The 19,321-nt window shown below is 40.9% G+C and overlaps 1 protein-coding gene across 1 annotated transcript in view; it reads right to left on the bottom strand.

The window, feature by feature from the left end:
• Positions 1-17,610: 17,610 nt before the first annotated feature.
• Positions 17,611-19,321, bottom strand: part of IDO2 (indoleamine 2,3-dioxygenase 2) — a 30,427-nt gene continuing 28,716 nt past the window's right edge. The window contains exon 10 of the mRNA XM_026690540.2: positions 17,611-18,558. Within this exon, the coding sequence (XP_026546325.1) occupies positions 18,212-18,558 (347 nt within the window). The 3' untranslated portion in view covers positions 17,611-18,211. The remainder of the gene's footprint in view (positions 18,559-19,321) is intronic.

The following is a 19,321-nucleotide window of genomic DNA, read 5'->3' as shown; positions in this document are numbered from 1 at the left end:
ACCCAGACATCACACGGAGGATGAACATGGACAGGTTTTAACTGACATAGAAATTGACAGTAATCAAAATAAAGTGAACACGGCATTTCTGATTAAGAATGAGGGGCAGAAAAGGATGCTGATCGGTGAGGTTTGGGGAGAGAAAATCTCCCAGGGTTTGTCTATGTAGTGTCACTCTTCACAGGCCAGTGCTACTCTGGTAATTTGGAGAAGTAAATACAGATCTACTTCTATGCCACTGTAATAATAATAATAATAATGATAATAATAATAATAATAATAATAATAATAATAATAATAATAATAATAATAATAATAATAATAATAATAGTACTCTTTTGCTATCACTTGGCAGCCATCTTAGTAACTTTAATCTCTTTTTAAGGTCAAAGAAGTAGCTTTCGAAAACACTGAAGAGTTTTTTTCCCCACTGAGTCAGTCTTTCAGCTGCCTAAAGAAATTTATCCATTTGTCATCTGTTTTTTGTTGTTGTTGTTGTTGTTGTTGTTATTATTATTATTCTTGTTGGGGGGTGTAGATGCTGCCTCCCAACTGAAGAGATATTGATGTTAAGAAGAGTGACAGCCCTCTGCTGCCACCTGGTGGATTCTTTTATAAAACACAAAAATCCCAGTGCAAGATAGTTGCTTTCTCGAAAATAAACTCGGTGCAGCATTCAGCGGAGTAAAGTAGCCTGGAGTATACGTTCCCAATAAATTATGCAGCATTTAATAACCAAGTGGTGTTTTAGTATCTTACCAAGCGGGTAAATAAGGGGGTCGTCTTGCGTGAACCGGCTTGGGGTAGTGACGGTTCAGATGGTGGATTAGGACCAAAGGTGTTTTTTTTTTTTCAAGAGGCAACTGGACTATCTGGTTTTTCTTTTTTTTTCTTTGAAGACGTTTCATTTCTTTGAAAGTGTTTCTGAAGAAGCTTTCTTGGATGAGAAGCGAAATGTCCAGAAAAACCAGAAAATCCAGTTGCTCCTTGAAAAAAAATCACCTTGATCTACCAAAAAGCACCTTGATCATGGGCTACCATGATCTGGAGGACAGAGAATCTTCACCAGAGGTGTTATTCAGCCAGTTCTGACTGGTTCTAGAGATCCACTAGTGGAAATTTTGAGTAGTTGGAAGAACCGGCAAGTGCCACCTCTGACTGGCCCCACCCCCATCTCTTCTCCGCCTCCCAAGTCCCAGCTGATTGGCTGGGCCTTCTTTGGTTGCCCTGCACAGGAGAACGGAGCTGGAAAGCAGGTTAGTGGGGTGGGGAGGGATTTTGTAGTAACCTTCCCCCAGGAGTGGGGCGGGAATGGAGATTTTGCAGTATCCTTCCCTTGCCACACCCACCAAGACATGCCCACCAAGCCACCCCCACAGAACTGGTAGTAAAAACAAAATTGAATCCCACCACTGATCTCCACAGACATTAGAACCAAGGAAATTCAGATTCAACCTCAGCCCTCAGTTTGTGGGTGACTCTGGGCCAGATGGTCCCCTGTACAGCCCAACTTTCTGCACAGGAATAATAGGCGTGGTGTCTCAGTGGCTTAATGATGCTGGAGATGGTCTCACCTCCAGTGTTCACTCGTCGTGGCAGGGTGGGCTCCTCTCACTCGTCTCAGCTTCTGTCCACCTATCAGTTCAAAAGCATGTTCTATGCAAGTAGATAATCTCTTCGTTTTTGGTTAAGGTTGAGTTTGAGGGGAAGAAGAAGAGGGAGGGGGAGGGGGGAGGAGGAGGAGGAGGAGGAGGAGGAGGAGGAGGAGAGAAAAAGGAGAAGGAGAAGGAGAAGGAAGAGAAGGAGAAGAAAGAAGAGAAGGAGAAGAAAGAAGAGAAGGAGAAGAAAGAAGAGAAGCGAAACGTTGCCAAGATACTCTTAATCTTACACGGGAAAAGACCCGAACACACCTAGACCTACAGACACACACACACACACACACACACACACACACACACACACACACACACACACACACACATATATATATATATATATATATATATATATATATATATATATATATATATATATATATATATATATATATATTTGTTTTCTGAGGTTCTCAGGGTATTTGTATGTGGATCTTTGGTTATTCGGGTTTTCTCCGTGTAAGATTCAAAGTATCTAGGCAACGTTTCGGCGAGGTCCCACTCGCCATCTTCAGGCTGGTGCTCGGCTTAGTGCCAGTGCAAGCAGTAAGTCGAAGCACCAGCCTGAAGATGGCAGTGGGATCTTCGCTGAACTTGCCTAGATACTTTGATCTTGCGCTGGAGAAAAATATCAACAAGATCCATATATATATATATATATATATATATATATATATATATATATATATATATATATATATATATATATATATGGATCTTTGGTTATTCGGGTTCTCTCCGCGTAAGATTCAAAGTATCTAGGCAACGTTTCGATGAAGTCTCATTCATCATCTTCAGGCTTCTGTCTTCAGCTCTGTGCTTCTCAGAGTGATGTGAGCTTGCAGCTGCTTCTTCCTTTTAACTGCTAGTGGGGGTGTGACTTGATTGGGTGGGGGCTTGGCTGTGTTCTGATTGGGTGGGGGTGTGTTCTCATTGGTTGGGGTTTTGGCTGTGTTCTGATTGGTTGGGGGTTGGCCATGTTCTGATTGGCTGGAGGTGTGTTCTGTTCAGGTGGGGGCTTGGTTGTGCTCAGGTTGGTCTTAGTTACTGGGGGATTTGAGCTGGTGAGCTGTGATCTTGCTGTTTGGCTTCGAGTTCATGGTCGTGCTGCATCTTCATGGTGGGGTCAGTTCGCTCATGTATGGCTCAGAGGGGTTTGAAGTGGGTAGTGATGCAGCTGCAGTGCGGCTTCTGGTCTGTGGTCGTGTCTCATCTTCTGTGTGGATGTGAGCCTGCTTTTTACGTGGAAGTGTGGTGGTGGCATCTCGTGTGGCCCTCGTGGGTGTGGGTCTGGTGTCATTCATCATGTTAGGTACTGCCTGTTCATGAGGGGTTTCCAAATGGCTGGTAAGCGGGAGGTGTCATCTCTTTTATTCATGCTGTGTGGGCGTTTTTCTATCTCTATGGCTTCTCTGATTATTCTGCTGCTGTGGTGTTCAGTTTTGGCGATAGTTCTGGTATTTTTAAGGTCAATCTCATGTCCTGTGGCTTTGAGGTGTTGGACCAGGAAGAAGTTGGTTCTTCTTTTTGATTGAGTTCTTATGTTCTTCAACGCGTGCACTTATTCTTCTGTTAGTTTGTCCAATGTATGTGGTGAGGCAGGCAGTGCAGGGGATTTCATATACTCCTTGGTTTTCTAACTCGATTTTGTCTTTAGGGTTTCTTAGGATGGTGGATATTTTTCTGTTTGTGCAGAATGCTGTTTTAATGTTGTGTTTTTGGAGGATGTTGCTGATTTTGTCTGTAGTGCCTTTTATATATGGGAGGAGGGCTTTGCGTTCTCTTGTTCTCTGTCTTGGATTTTGGTTGGGGTTTCTTTTTGGATTAGGTGGGTGATCTTCTTTCTTTGAAATCCATTGGCTGTTAGTACGTTGGTGAGAGTGTTTAGTTCGGTTTTTAGGTGTTGTTCATCAGCTAAGCATTTTGTTCTGGAGATGAGTGTCTCAGCTACGGAATTGATCTGTGCTGGGTGGTGGAGTGAGAGTGCGTGTAGATAGCGGTTTGTATGTGTTTTCTTTTGGTACACATCCCCACAGAAACCATCATATGCGGAGTTGAAACCAGCCTGACCAAAACCAACCCTGATGAGGCTAATAGAATCAGACTCGAAATCACCAACATCCTCTGCACTAGCAAACCACCCAAAAGCAACTTATCCAAAGAAGAACAAACTGCACCACGTAACCTGAAAGAAGACACCAGCATAATAATCCTACCAGCAGACAAGGGCAACGCAACAGTGGTTATGAACACATCTGACTACCAAACCAAGTTAACCAACCTACTCCTAGACCCCACATACAAACCCCTAAAGACAGACCCCACCACCTACCTAGAAAAACCACCAGATCCAAAATAAAAGCCTCCCCCATCAGTGAAGAAATCCAGCAAAGAATCATACCCAGAGAGAAATCATCCAGATGCCCTAAGCTTTATGGTCTCCCCAAGATACACAAAGAAGGAACTCCACTTAGACCAATAGTCAGCTCCATAGGCTCACCTCTACAAAACCTAGCCAAATTCCTCGCCAAACAACTGCAGCCCTATGCAGAATCCATCAACTCACATGTAAGAAACTCATTCCAGTTCATCGAGATCATAAAGAAACAAAACTTACAACCCAGCGACCTACTAGTTAGCTTCGATGTCATATCCTCTTCACCCAAGTGCCAATAAAAGAAGCCTTGACAGCCATCCAAAACAAATACAACCCCCAAGCACATCCTAGATCTGACCAACCACTGTCTATCCAATACATACTTCACCTACAATGGACAAAAATACAAACAAATAGAAGGAGCACCCATGGGATCACCCCTCTCACCTGTCATCGCAAACCTCTACATGGAACACTTTGAAACACAAGCTCTAGAAAAATATGATCACAAACCCAAACTCTGGCTCAGATACGTAGATGACACCTTCATAATCTGGCCACACGGGAAAGAAAAACTGAACAACTTCCTCACACACCTCAACAGCCTACACCCCAAAATACAATTCACCATGGAAACAGAAGCTAACAATCAACTTCCCTTCCTAGATGTCTTGGTATACAAAAAACCCAATGGCTCCCTAGGACACACCATCTACCAAAAGAAAACACATACAAACCGCTATCTACACGCACTCTCACACCACCACCCAGCACAGATCAATTCCGTAGCTGAGACACTCATCTCCAGAACAAAATGCTTAGCTGATGAACAACACCTAAAAACCGAACTAAACACTCTCACCAACGTACTAACAGCCAATGGATTTCAAAGAAAGAAGATCACCCACCTAATCCAAAAAGAAACCCCAACCAAAATCCAAGACAGAGAACAAGAGAACGGCAAAGCCCTCCTCCCATATATAAAAGGCACTACAGACAAAATCAGCAAGATCCTCCAAAAACACAACATTAAAACAGCATTCTGCACAAACAGAAAAATATCCACCATCCTAAGAAACCCTAAAGACAAAATCGAGTTAGAAAACCAAGGAGTATATGAAATCCCCTGCACTGCCTGCCTCACCACATACATTGGACAAACTAACAGAAGAATAAGTGCACGCGTTGAAGAACATAAGAACTCAATCAAAAAGAAGAACCAACCTCTTCCTGGTCCAACACCTCAAAGCCACAGGACATGAGATTGACCTTAAAAATACCAGAACTATCGCCAAAACTGAACACCACAGCAGCAGAATAATCAGAGAAGCCATAGAGATAGAAAAACGCCCACACAGCATGAATAAAAGAGATGACACCTCCCGCTTACCAGCCATTTGGAAACCCGCCCTCATGAACAGACGAGTACCCAACATGATAAATGACACCAGACCCACACCCATGAGGGCCACACAAGATGCCACCACCACACGTCCACCGTAAAAATCAGACTCACACCCACACAGAAGATGAGACACGACCACAGACCAGAAGCCGCACTGCAGCTGCATCACTACCCACTTCAAACTCCTCTGAACCATACATGAAGCGAACTGACCCCCACCATGAAGATGTGGCACGACCACGAACTCGAAGCCAAACGAACACAGACCCAGACCCCAAACTCAAAGCCATATTAAAAACCCAAAATGCTACATCACAGCCACCCGCTCAGGACATCACATCAGAAAACTCAAGAAATTACACCTCAAGAACTCAAGAAGTCACAACACAGCAAATGACCCAGGATATCACAGCACAAGACCAAGGATACCACAGCAATAAATCTCACAAGGTCATCACACAACCCATTACCCAAGCTGTTACTACACAGGAGGCTAATCGAAAAGAGATCAAAACACAAACGACCCAGGAGATTACAACGCAAGACCCAGGATACCACAACAAAAGAACTCACAAGCCCATCACACAACCCATTACCCAAGCCGTTAAAACACAAGAGGCTAACGACCCAGGAGATGACAGCACAAGATCCAGGATATCTCTACAACAAAAGGCCATTACACAGCCCATTATAGAAACATCAACTCCATCAACCAATCAAGAGGCTGCAGCACAGCCAACCAGCCCAGCACACCATCCCCACCACTTGTATATATAGAGAGATGGCAGCTCCGGTCACACACTGCTTGCACTGGCACTAAGCCGAAAGCACCAGCCTGAAGATGGCGAGTGGGACCTCGCCGAAACGTTGCCTAGATACTTTGAATCTTACGCGGGAGAAAACCCGAATAACCAAAGATCCACATATATATATATATATATTATATATATATATATATATATATATATATATATATTTGTTTTCTGAGGTTCTCGCGGTATTTGTATGTGGATCTTTGGTTATTTGCACTGGCACTAAGCCGAAAGCACCAGCCTGAAGATGGCGAGTGGGACCTCCCAAACGTTGCCTAGATACTTTGAATCTTACGCGGGAGAGAACCCGAATAACCAAAGATCCATATATATATATATATATATATGTTTTCTTAAGTTTTCGGGTACTTACATGTATGGTGTTCGGCTTGGTTCGGGTATTTTCCCACGTCATTGTAGTTCTTTTAAAGTTGTAGCAACGTTTCAGCAGAATCTCATCTGCCATCATCAGGCTTCTGTATTGTGTCCGTCTGTGAGTCAGACTTTTACAGTGGTTTCAGATTTGAATTTGGGGCAGCCTATTGCTGTGCCAGAATGGTTTTTTCTTCATCCTGATTGGTTGGGAGTCTTGGTCTGTGTTTATTGGTCTCGGAGTTTGCTGTGTTCTGCTTGATTGGTGTCTCTAATATCTTCTGTCTGTTTTTGGCTCTTTTTGTATCTTGATTGGCTGGCAGCATTGTGTTGCTTTAATGGAGGCCTTTAGTGCAGCTTGGCTTCGGGTAAATGGACGGCTATCATTAGTTAGGAAGCTGGGTTTCATCTGGGTGCCTGGTTGGGATGTGTTTGAGCTGGAGGTATCAGGGGGATCTGTTTGTGCCCAGGTGTTTGCCTGGCTTGTGGTGTGGAGATTTTTTTGTTTGTGAGTGCAGGCTTCCAAATGATTGACAGCCTGGTGGAATCATCTCTTCTGTTCATGCTTTCTGGTCTTTTTTCAATCTCTATGGCTTCTCTGATGACTCTGTGGCTAGGGTTTTCCATAGTGGCCAGGGTTTTGGTGCCATTGAAGTTGATGCTATGACCTGTAGCTTCCATGTGTTGGACTAGTGAGGAAGTGTGTTCCAGCTTTTTGACTGCATTTTTGTGTTCATCCAGGCGGGTACTTATTCTTCTATTGGTCTGTCCAATGTATGTGGCCGGGCATGATGCACAGGGGACTTCGTATACGCCTTGGTTTTCCAGGTCAATTTTATCTTTGGGGTTGCTAAGGATGGCTGCTATTTTTCTGTCTGTTTTGAAGGCAGTCCTGATGTGATGTCTGTGTAGTACCTTACTAATTTTGTCTGTAGTACCTCTTATGTAGGGCAGGACAGCTGTTCCATAGGTCTGTTCATCTTCTGGGTCTCTATTATGTTTCAGTGTGTTTTTGTGGATCAAGCTGGTGATTTTGCTTTTGTGGAAGCCGTTGGCTGTCAGTACTTTAGTCAGGGTGCATAGTTCAGCCTTAATGTGTGTCTTGTCTGCCAGGCGTTTGGTTCTGGTAATTAGTGTTTTAGCCACGGAGTTTATCTGTGCTGGGTGGTGGTGGGATTGGGCGTTGAGGTAGCGGTTGGTGTGTGTTTTCTTCTGGTATATGGTGTGTCCTAGTGTGCCATCTGTTTTTTTGTAGATTAGTACATCTAGGAATGGTAGTTGTTTGTTTGTTTCTGTTTCCATGGTGAACTTGATTTTGGGGTGTGCGCTGTTTAGGTGTGTTAGGAAATTGTTTAGGTTTTCTTGTCCATGGGGCCAAATCACGAATGTGTCATCGATGTATCTTAACCATAGTTTGGGTTTGAGGATGGCATTGGCCAGGGCTCTGGATTCGAATTCTTCCATGAACAGGTTAGCAATGACAGGTGACAGTGGTGATCCCATGGGGCTCCTTCTATTTGTTTGTATCTTTGTCCTTTGTATATGAAATATATATATATATTCTTAAAATATATATATATATTCTTAAGTTTTCGCGGGTACTTACATGTATGGCATTCAGCTTTGTTCGGGTATTTTCCCACGTCATTGTAGTTGTGCTTTTAAAGTTGTAGCAACCTTTCGGCAGAATCTCATCTGCCATCATCAGGCTTCTGATGATATATATATACTTCAAGAAGAGACTGGACTGCCATTTGTCAGAAATGGTGTAGGGTCATATATATAGGCACATATATATTTCACCTTGTGAACATTGTGAGAACATTTAGTATCAATTAAGCCAAGCCAACCTTTCTATTTTACAGAACTACAGGAATTCATCAGGCAGGAATTTTAATATTTGAATATAACAAAATGTCAGCAGGATAATTAGAAGTTGAATTTTCAACATGAAAACAGTTACAAGCTTTAAATTCTCATGTACTAGAAATAAAGGATGAACTTAGCAGATGGGGACGCTGTAAATGTTCAGGGAAGGACAGCAATAATTTTAAATATATGTTACATCAATTTAACATAAAATAAACATTACTGCAACACGTTGCCATGCGAAGGATAGAATTAAAATTCTTATTAAACAATAACAGCAGCAGCAATAAAACATCTTTCTTTATGGTTTTGAAAAGCTTTTTTTGAGCTAATTCCTTAATGTAAATTATAGATGGGGATCATAAAGGAAGGAGATGTGTAGATAATTGAACATTATTTCATTTTCTTAAAATGTCATTAGAAGTCCCTCTCTGACTGGAAACTTAAGTACTGAAAAATTGTGGTTCCGTGTTGAACTGGAAGATCCCTCAAATAAAGCCAAGATGGCCACCATAATCGTATGGGACACATGTAAACAAAGAGATGATGGTTTAGTCACACAGTTGTCAGCATTGTGAGGTAGTTCAGACAAGAAGCATTAAAAAGCAAAAGAATATTTTGGACATGGGATGCAACACCTGAACAAATACAGCATCCTTAATCTACAGGGAAAGATTGAAGAAGAACATCATGGCTTCAAAAATCTAAGGAACAAGTTTGGACAGCCCTTTTTTGTGCGGCTGTTGATAAAAACAGGATCGCCAACATGATTGCCAAAGTCCAATGATGGATAGGGAAGAAGGAGGAGGAGGAGGAGGAGGAGGAGGAGGAGGAAGAAGACACTTCACATAGCAGTCTGAAAATTAGCTGTATTGTGGACTTTTAAGAGTTCAGGACTGCTTGATTATTTATATCATTCCAGATTTATGAATAGCTGGAGGGGAAATTGAGGGTTTATTTATGTTGCTTGAACCCACAAGGGGGTTCACAGTTTCTATGATCCACAGTGAAGTACAAAAGTTACGTTGATAATTTATCACACGGCAACAATATAGAATGATTAAATTGTGGGCTGAATCGAAGGCAACAGTATCTATTTCAAACAGCTGCAGGGGGGGAAAGACTAAATATATATTTAATCACCCCAAATCAGAAATTATTTAAGCAGCACGAGCATAGCATCGAGTCAGATCCATCTGAGGAGATAAGTGGGGCAAAAAAACAAAAACAATAAAAAAGATTCTAAATTCAGAAAATTGCAACACCTATTGGAGAATGCAGGAGATCAATTTACATTTTTCACACCCTAAGGACTTATTTTGAGAAAGAACATCAGGTATAATGAATTCATAGCTTTAAAATAATGTAATTAGATATACAGCCTCTGTGTCTTTTAATTGAAAATTAGATTAACTAGCTGACTCATTGTTTTACCATTCCTTTAAAACTGTTTAAAACTTACAACAATCATGAGAGTTTTTTCTTCTTAGAGGGGAAGAGAAAGGAAAAGTAGATTTTATGCACCCCTGGTGGAATTATTCTAAGAGAATTCTTTTTTACCATCAATAATGTTTAGCAACAGGCAATTCTCTCCGGACCTAGAATTTATTGAGCAATGTTTCTGAAAAATGATGTCGTGAAGAAAAAGCATAATGTTATATAATACCGTATTAGAACATAGAATATACAATAACAGATTTGGAAGGGACCTTGTAGGTCATCTAGTCCAACCCCCTGCCCAAGCAGGGGACCCTACACCATTTCTGACAAATGGCAGTCCAGTCTCTTCTTGAAAGCCTCCAGGAATGAAGCTCACACAACTTCCAAAGGTCACTTCTGTTCCCAATGTCAGAAAATTTCTCATTTCCAGGTTGAATCTCTCCTTGTTCAGTTTCCATCCATTATTCCTTGTCTGGCCTTTAGGTGCATTGGAAAATAGCTTGATCCCTTCCTCCTCTCTGGGGCAGCCCCTCAAATATTGGAAAATTGCCATCCTGTCTCCTCTAGTCCTTCTTTTCACTACCCAATTCCTGCAACGGTTCATTGTATGTATTAGCCTCCAGTCCCCTAATCATCCTTGTTATATTAGGGGCCTGATTTCTTTACACTAAGAAATGAAAAAGGTAATGCCTCCATTAAACCCATGTTATATTAAACTAAAAGATTAATAGCCATCTCAAGACAATTTCAGGGGTTCTTTGGATAAGATAATAAGATAAATTGTGTAGCACAGCAATAAATTCTACTATGAAGATTTTGGAGCAATGCCCAAGGTATTTATAAGGAGATAACTTGTTTTATTGTAATGCCGGGCCATAGAGAGGTGAAAAAGTCAAGGTGACAGCTCATTGAATTCCTGCTGAATCAAATGCTGCCTTTCTGTTATATGTGCCCCATTGATGTTAATTGTCCCTGGGGCTGAATACTTAGATCAGTTTTTTAACAGAGTTGGAAGGACGTTGGAGGTCTTCTAGTCCAGCCCGCTGCTGAAGCTGGAGACCCTATGCCAAGGCTCTTCAACTTGGCAAGTTTATGACCAGTGGACTTCAACTCCCAGAATTCCTGAGCTGATACGACTGGAGGAGGAATTAAAGCTGTCAAGTTTGAAGGCCCCTGGAATAGGTAGATAAAGAGAGGTAGAATAGATAGAGAGAAAGAGAGATAGATAGAATAGATAGAAGGAGAGAGAGATAGAATAGATAGATAGAATAGATAAAGAGAGGTAGGATAGAGAGAAAGAGAGAGATAACATAGATAAAATAGTTTAAGGGTCTCCAAACTTGGCAAGTTTGAGACTTGTGGGCTTCAACTCCCAGAATTCCTGAGCTGGCATGGCTGGAGGAGGAATTCTGGGAGTCCACAAGTCTTAAAGCTGTCAAGTTTGAAGACCCCTGCCCTATACCATTTCAGACAAATGGTTGCCCAGTCTCTTCTTAAAAGTCTCCAATGATAGAGCACCCTGCTGGGGAATTCTGGGAGTTGAAATCCACCCATTGTCAGCCTTGGAAGCCATATTTTACTTAGAAGCTTTGAGGCTACCACATTTTAGTGCCTGGGAATTTGGGAGGGAGGATTTCATAGGTGGAAGATTAGACTCAACAACATTCTTCCCATGAAGTCAAGGACAAGTCGCCCTGCACCTGGAGAGGAGTGGTTGGAGGAATGTCTCAAGTTGGGACAATGGTTGATTGGGCCATGTGATGGACTGGCGGGTGCTGGGGATGTTTTTTTTTATTTTCAATTACGAAGGGAAAACCTGGAACTCTCAGATTCAGGTTTTCCCAGATGGGCCAATATGATTTCTTTAATAATTTTTTTTTCTCTGAAAATAAAAGAATACCATGTGGAATCTAACCTAAAATGTATATGTGATATGTAGTATTTAGGTGATAACTAAAAATGATTACATTGTGGTGATTTTTAATATGAGGTAAAGGGGAGTAAACTGAATGATGCATAAGACAAAAGGGTGATGCACTCAAACGGGTAATTAAGGGGGAAATGTTTGGAATTATTAAAATTAAGGTGGAATTTATTGAATAATGAATTAAGAATATGTGATGAATTTGCAAATATGACAGATATAAAAGTATAATGAATACAGATTAAGAAATAAGAATTTTAAGATATATAAAGAAGATAAGAATATAATTAAAGAAAAACAGAATAAGTTAAGAAACGAATCAAAAAGGTATAAAATAAAACATAAGAATATTTGTGAAAATTTATAGAAAATGGGAAATGTAATGATACGAGAAGAAACTGAATATGTAAGATAGATATGTAATTACGGTCATGTTTGTATGGAAATGTTAAAAGCTGGAATCACACTGTTCACCAAAAGAGATGTTTGTAAAAGATAAAAATAAAAAACTTTTTGGACAAAGAATAGTGTTTGTTTTTTTTCTTGGATGAACTTTGTTTCTGAGTGCTGGATGAAACGGGGAGTTTCACGGGAACGCTGGCATCCATCTTAGCTTGAACCTATCAAGGTTGAAAAACACTGCTTTAGGGACTTAACTGAATGAGGTCTTTTTTTTGTTTTCAAACTAAATTAAATAGTGAAAATTGATGTGGTGCTATAGAACAGTGGTCGCCAACCAGTGGGCCGGGGACCACTGGTGGGCTGTGAGAAAATTTTGGTGGCCCGCAGAGAAATGTCACTTCCAAAGCAATTAATACAGGCTGCGCGGGAACACAAGGCTGCGCCGCCCACATGGCCTGCGGGAACACAAGGCTTGCGTCGCTTGCATTGCAAACAACATCCGGTAGTGAGGGGAGGGGGGAAAGGGCAGAGGGGGGGAACTTGCCCCACTCGCCCCACGCCCCACACCTGGCCACCAGGCTGCTTCTTTCCACTTCTTTCTTCTGCTTTTGGCTGCACACAAGGAAAGCAGCAAAAGTCTTTCTTTCTCTTCCCCAAACTCCGCCATAAATGAGTCTTTGGGACCCTGCAAGGCCTCCTACTCCAAGAGGCTGCGCCGACGTGACAAGTCTCACCAAGACTCATTTCTGGTGGAGTTTGGGGGAGAGAAAGAAAGACTTCTGCTGCTTCTGCTGCTTTCCTTGCATGAAACCAAAAGTCTCTCTCTCCCACCCCTGCCCCCGAGAATGGAGCTGGAGACAGTATCCTGTGAACCAAATAAAGAATGATCGATCGGTAGGAAAACGGGGTGGGAAATTTTCCTGCAGACTTTTGGGGGGGATTTTCCCCCCAAAATTATGAGTTTGGTGGTCCCTGAGGTCCAAAAGGTTGGTGATCCCTGCTATAGAACATGCATATGAAATCAGCCAAAGAACTAGCAAATATGTGATGTGAAGTTTCATCGATAAAACGTGATTGGTTTGGGGGGCTGTGCTGATTTTTACTTCCCATTTCATTTTCCTCTGAACATTTTTCATTCCAGTTTTGCCACATTTCAGGTTTTCTGCAAATAAACAATATTGTTGTTTGTCTATCACAAGCAGGTTTGCATATTATCTGCCTGGGAAATTCTCAGCACAGGATTTAATCTCCAGATCATTAATTTTACATTTAGCTACTGCGGCATCCCATCCAGCTGCAGGAACCGTTTAAAGGTGCCTGAATAATAACTGGTTGGAAAGAAAGCAAATTATTTTCTGATATTGCACAGGATAAACAGTTGCATCGCCAAGATGGGAATTTCTGAAGCTGTCTGTTGAAACATCGGAAAAGAAAATGCAAAAAGAAAAGAGACAACTTCAAAAAGGCTGGGAAGAAACATGGGTAGGAATTCAATCCATGCTGTCAAATTCAATATACTAAGCATTTCTTCTAGAAAGGTACTATCTCTCAAAGAGAAACATGAGATCAAAGAGAAACAGGAGCCTACACATACAGTAAGCCCTTGCAAGTTATAATATATAGTAATCCTCAACTTATAACCATTCATTTGGGGTCCAAACTTATAACGGCACTGAAGAAAGGTGATTTACATCCAGTCTGTTCTGATCCAGCTCCTCAAACGTGATGAACGTTCTGAAATTAACTAAAAAAATGCCTTTATTAGGAGTACCGGCAGCCCCAGCAAAAAAAATTCTCTTTCAATGCAGGCTAACAAGTCTGTCCGGTCGTAAGATGAATCTGCCACATCTATTCATGTCTCCCCCCTGCCTTTTATCTCCAGGGCTAAGGTGGGGCTTCGCTAGCAGCAGTGGCATTTCCGTCCCAAGAACTGGCCAATAGATTTCCACTGCTCTCCTCTCCTTTCTCTGCTTCTGCGTGTCAGGTACTGGACCCAGCTGTTCCTCCTCTTCCTCATCAGCCACGTCTAGACCTGAGGACTGTTGACTCTCCATCTGAGGGTTGATGGACAGCCCAAGCTCCACCTCTCCCTCCCTCCTCTCTCTCTCTCTCTCTCTCTCTCTCTCTCTCTCTCTCTCTCTGCCGGCTCCATTCCTTCTTCCCCCTCAGGTTGCTTTGATGCTGACCCTGACTCCCACACCACCTCATTATCTGATTTGACTGCTGGAGGGGCCAGTGGCCGACAGGCCACAACACAGTTTTCACACTCTCAAGAAGGGACCAGACTGCCATTTGTCAGAAATGGTGTAGGGCCTCCTGCTTGGGCAGGGGGTTGGACTAGATGACCTACAAGGTCCCTCCCAACTCTGTTAATCTGTTTAAAAAAAAACACCTCCATTTTAGCATCTCTGCAGTCACGTGTTCAAAATTCAGGTATTTGGCAACCATGTATGTACAAGGATCGCAGCATCCCGGGATCACCTGATCACGGTTTGTAATCTTCCCAGCTGGGTTCCAACAAGCTAAGTCAGTGAGGGGAACTGGATTCGCTTAACGAATGGGTGATGCACTCAACAGCTGCAGTTATTTCCTTATTAGTTGTGGCAAAACAGCTTGTAAAATTGGGCCTGTCTCACTTAACAATGATTTGCTTAGCGATGGGAATTCTAGTCCTGATTTTAATTGTAAATTAAGAACTACGGTACATTTTCAATCCCTGGCTGGCATTATTTTCTGCTATGGAGAATCTGGGATGTGAAAAAAAAGATTACTCCAAGCTGTGTAAGTGTTAAAGCCAAAATGCAATTTTAAAATATAAAATTAAATCAAAATGGCGGAAAGGTATCGGTGTCAATAGTTTTCCACTTATAATTATCAAGAAGATTTAAAAGGGATAATAGGATTTACGGTATGGAGCGAAGTAAGAAGTCTTTGAAGTGTAATTGGGTACCAACGATGTATAGATAGTTGCAAAAGCGTATAAACTTTTATTGATGTTTGAAATGGAAGAACAGGTTAAAGAGCATATGATAAAGTGGGCTTAGAATTTTGGTTATAATATAGAGATGGGTCAATGGAAAATATGTGGTCAACAGGGTTGAAACTTACATTATGTTATGTTATGACCTTAAATAGAATATTTCCTAAAATAAGGTATCCTCTGGCCTATGGGACCAGAGAAATTATCTAAATAAAACATATAAAGGCATTCTAAATGTATAGGGAAAATGTAAACAACCTGAAGAGATATTTTATCATGCTTGGTGGACAAGTTAAAAGAGCTTTAAAGTTGGGTTCAAACACACACCTTAATACCAGGGATTTTAAAGATTAATATTCAATCAAAACAGAAGTTTTCCTTTTATGATGGATGGATAAACAATTAGAAAATAGTATTTTCTTCTTCCTCCAGTATAATAAAGATATAATTAAAATTAGAATAGTGTTGGAAATAAGAGTGAGGGGAGATAAGGGAGTATATAAAATGGAATTTGATTGTTAAAATGGTGATTTAACATTAACAGGATTATTATTGGTAAAGCTACAAACACTTGTCAAATGTATTAAATATAACTAATGATGTTTTTAACTGTGGTAAAAAGGAAGGATAAATTTGATGAATGAAATATTACAATAAAAAAGAAAATATATTAGGGAATATTCTTAGGAACTGTAGTGGCATAACTGAAAGTTAGAAATGGAATGAAATTGGAGAGAGGGAAAATAATGGTATACACTTTTTTGTCATAATAAGATGATGTAAGAAAAAGAAAGGAAACTAAAATCTGAATGAGGGTGATATTAAATATATTTGAATAATATGAATTAGCATAAAAGAAACAATACAATTAGATATGGAATATATAAATGAACAAGAGATTAAATGGAATATAAGGATATGTATTAAGATTGGAATGAAATAAGATTATGAAAAATAGTTAATATGATTATTAATATGTTATTGGGTGTAAAATGGAAACACTCAGGGGTTAACATTGTTCACACATTGATATGTATGTAAAATAAAAATAAAACAACTTTGTGGGGGGGGGGGGAGAAAAAGAAAAGAGTCAAGGAAGAATATTTCGGTATAAGATTATTGCAACAAGATTATTGCATACAGAAAGATTCGGCATTACCAGTGGTGGGCTGCTACTGGTTCGAGCGAACAGCAAAGGAACAGTTGAGGAAATGGATAGAATTCGCTGAGATGGTTAAACCGACTTCATTAATTAGAGAAAAGACATTACGGATGGCCCAATGACTGGAAACCTCTTGTGGATTTTTTGTTATTTTTTATTTTTTGCATAAAAAAGAAAATGATTTTGTGACTTATTCTTTCAGTTATTAAAAAGGATGGGTTATAGAACCGAGCAAAAATTATGCCATCTTACGGAGACAGCTTTCATTAGAATTGCATGTCTAACTGCCAAAGGGAAGAACATCCTATGCATTTTTCATGTTTTATGTGATTTGATTTTTTACATTTTCTTTTTTCTCCCTCTCTTTATTTCCTTCCTTTTCTTTTTGCAAATTTACTTTTCCATATTTTTTTTCCTTTGAATGTGTTTCTTATGATATATTTATATGTCTTTTAACAGAAAATACAGGTAGTCCTCAACTTACGACCACAATGGTGGCCAATATTTCTGTTGTTAAATGAGACATGTGTTAAGTGAGCTTTGCCCTGCTTTACAACCATTTTTTGCCTCAATTGTTAAGTCAATCATTGCAGTTGATAAGTTAGTAACCCAGTTGTTAAGTGAATCTGGCTTCCCCATGGACCTGGCTTGTCAAAAGGTCGCAAAAACAGATCACACGACCCCTGGACACTGCAACTATCATAAGTATGAGTCAGTTGCCAAGCACCTGAATTTTGATCACGTGACCATGGGGATAGTGCAAAGGTTGTAACTGTGAAAAACAGTTGTCAGTCACTTTTTTTCAGTGTCGTTGTAACTTTGAACGGTCACTAAATGAAGTGTTGTAAGTCGAGGACTACCTGTCTTTTTAACATTCAGTGTGTCAGCTTTGGAAGCCATATTAGCACCAGACACTTCCACACTGTCACATTGTTGAGCCTGGGAAAATGGGAGGGAGGAATTTCTTAGAATGTATGCAGTTAGACATAATAACTTTCTTTTTCTAAGTCAAGGTCATGTTATTTCGGCACTTGGGTGAGGGGAAGTCTCAAGTTGGGATGGATGGTGATTGGGGCATGTGATGCGATGATGGGTGCAGGGCATGGATTTGTAATTTTTTACTTATTGCAAGGAAACCCAGAACTTTCAGATTTGGGATTTCCCAGATGTGCCAGTTTACTACCCAAATAAAAAAGAACTTTTGAGAAGCTGTCTGTCTCGGAGTTATTTGTTGGAGTGGAGGTTTTCTGGAAGGCTGACACAGTGCCATCTGGCTGAAGATATGTCAATGAAGACTCCATCATCCAAGCCAAAGGGATCTAAAGGTGGAATCATGGCAACTGGACCAAACTTTGTTCATCAGAGTCTTCCATTGCTCCTCCAAGCAACTTCATCAGTAGAGAACAAAAATTAACTGTTAATTGTTTCAGGTTAACAAACGTTGGTCCAGTTGCGATGATTCAACCTTTAGACCTCTTTGGCTTAGATGATGGGGTCTTCATTGACATATTGCACTGCATTTTGGGAAGAAACCCCTGAAATTGGTGTGGCAAGAGTTGGCGCATTTCAACAACTCTCTCTCTCGCTGCCTAACTAAGTTAGCTCTGACTGATGAAGTTGCTTGGAGGAGCAAAGAAATGTCTCAGATTAACAAAGATTGGTCCATGATCCAACCTTTTAGACCGTCCGGGTGAAGAGTTGCTCCCACCTATTATATACATATCAAGAGATGTTGACTGACTCATAGATATCAAGAGATGTTGACATGACATAATCATGACTTTGATCTCTACTTGACCAAAAAGACCATCTTTTAGAGTTGTATCATAGCTTCTTTTGTTGTGTCCCGGACACTTTTTAAGAATTTCAGAACCCGTGAACCCCCAGTCCCTACCACTTCCAGGAAAGATGGAGGACTCGTGGTTTGAGAAATGTTGTTCTTGGCTTTTTTGGCTGCTATAACGATGTACTTGGTGACCAAGGTGATATGGTAGGTCCTTAGCTCAGAAAGAGCAGCCACACACTTGTTGTATGTGGACTGAAGGTCTTGGTTTGCAGAAGATAAGACGTGATCCTTCAGTCGAGGAACAGATCGGATTTCTTCAATGAAGGCCTGATGATGAGGAGGCATGTATTTTCTCATCCTGTGCAAAAATCCAGCTGGTAAAAGATACCAAAGGAATGGATAAGTGGGATTCAAGGCAATTTGAAATGATTGAGTCAACCTGCTCAACAAATTAGCCCTTTAAGTATTTTTAAATCCCTCATAATTTCTAACCCACATTGCTGATGTAGGAGAAAAGAGGCAGAACCAGGGGACTTAGTTAAGCAAGTCATCAGCCTAGAGTCATTATGTTCCCATAAACAATCTAAGTCCAACCCCTCTCAAATTCTGTTGACTCTTAAAGTAAAGGTAAAGGTTCGCCTCACACATACGTTATCTTAGTTTTTAAGTACCTACCGTGCCTCCCAGAAACAATTAACATTGAATACAGAAGTACCACTTCAAGAGAAAATTAATTTCAGTGAAATTCTCATGGATGAATATGTTTGTTTTGTTAACTAGGTGGGCCAAGGTGGGGGTATGAATGCCCTCACAATCTTCCTGGCTTCCCACACTTCCATTCGATCACAATGGAAGATATCAGGAGGAAAATTATTCCCAATGGGGCTTTCTCAAAAGGAATTCTACTGTGACCCCAAAGGGGAAAATCCTTCTTTCTTCTCACTGAGAAATCCTGAGAAGTCATAAATCTGGTTTCTCCATCCAGGGTTGGTGTTGTGGCCTGTCAGCCACCGGCCTCTCCAGCAGTCAAATCAGAGGAGGAGGAGGCGTGGGAGCTCTGAGGGGGAAGAGGGAATGGAGCTGGCAGAGAGAGAGAGAGAGAGAGAGAGAGAGAGAGAGGGAGGGAGAGAGAGGGGG

The sequence above is a fragment of the Notechis scutatus genome, chromosome 7, assembly GCF_049901735.1.
Source record: "Notechis scutatus isolate UNSWTSFEM ecotype Mainland chromosome 7, rNotScu1.2, whole genome shotgun sequence".
NCBI lineage: Eukaryota > Metazoa > Chordata > Lepidosauria > Squamata > Elapidae > Notechis > Notechis scutatus.
This window is presented reverse-complemented; position numbering and strand designations above follow the sequence as displayed.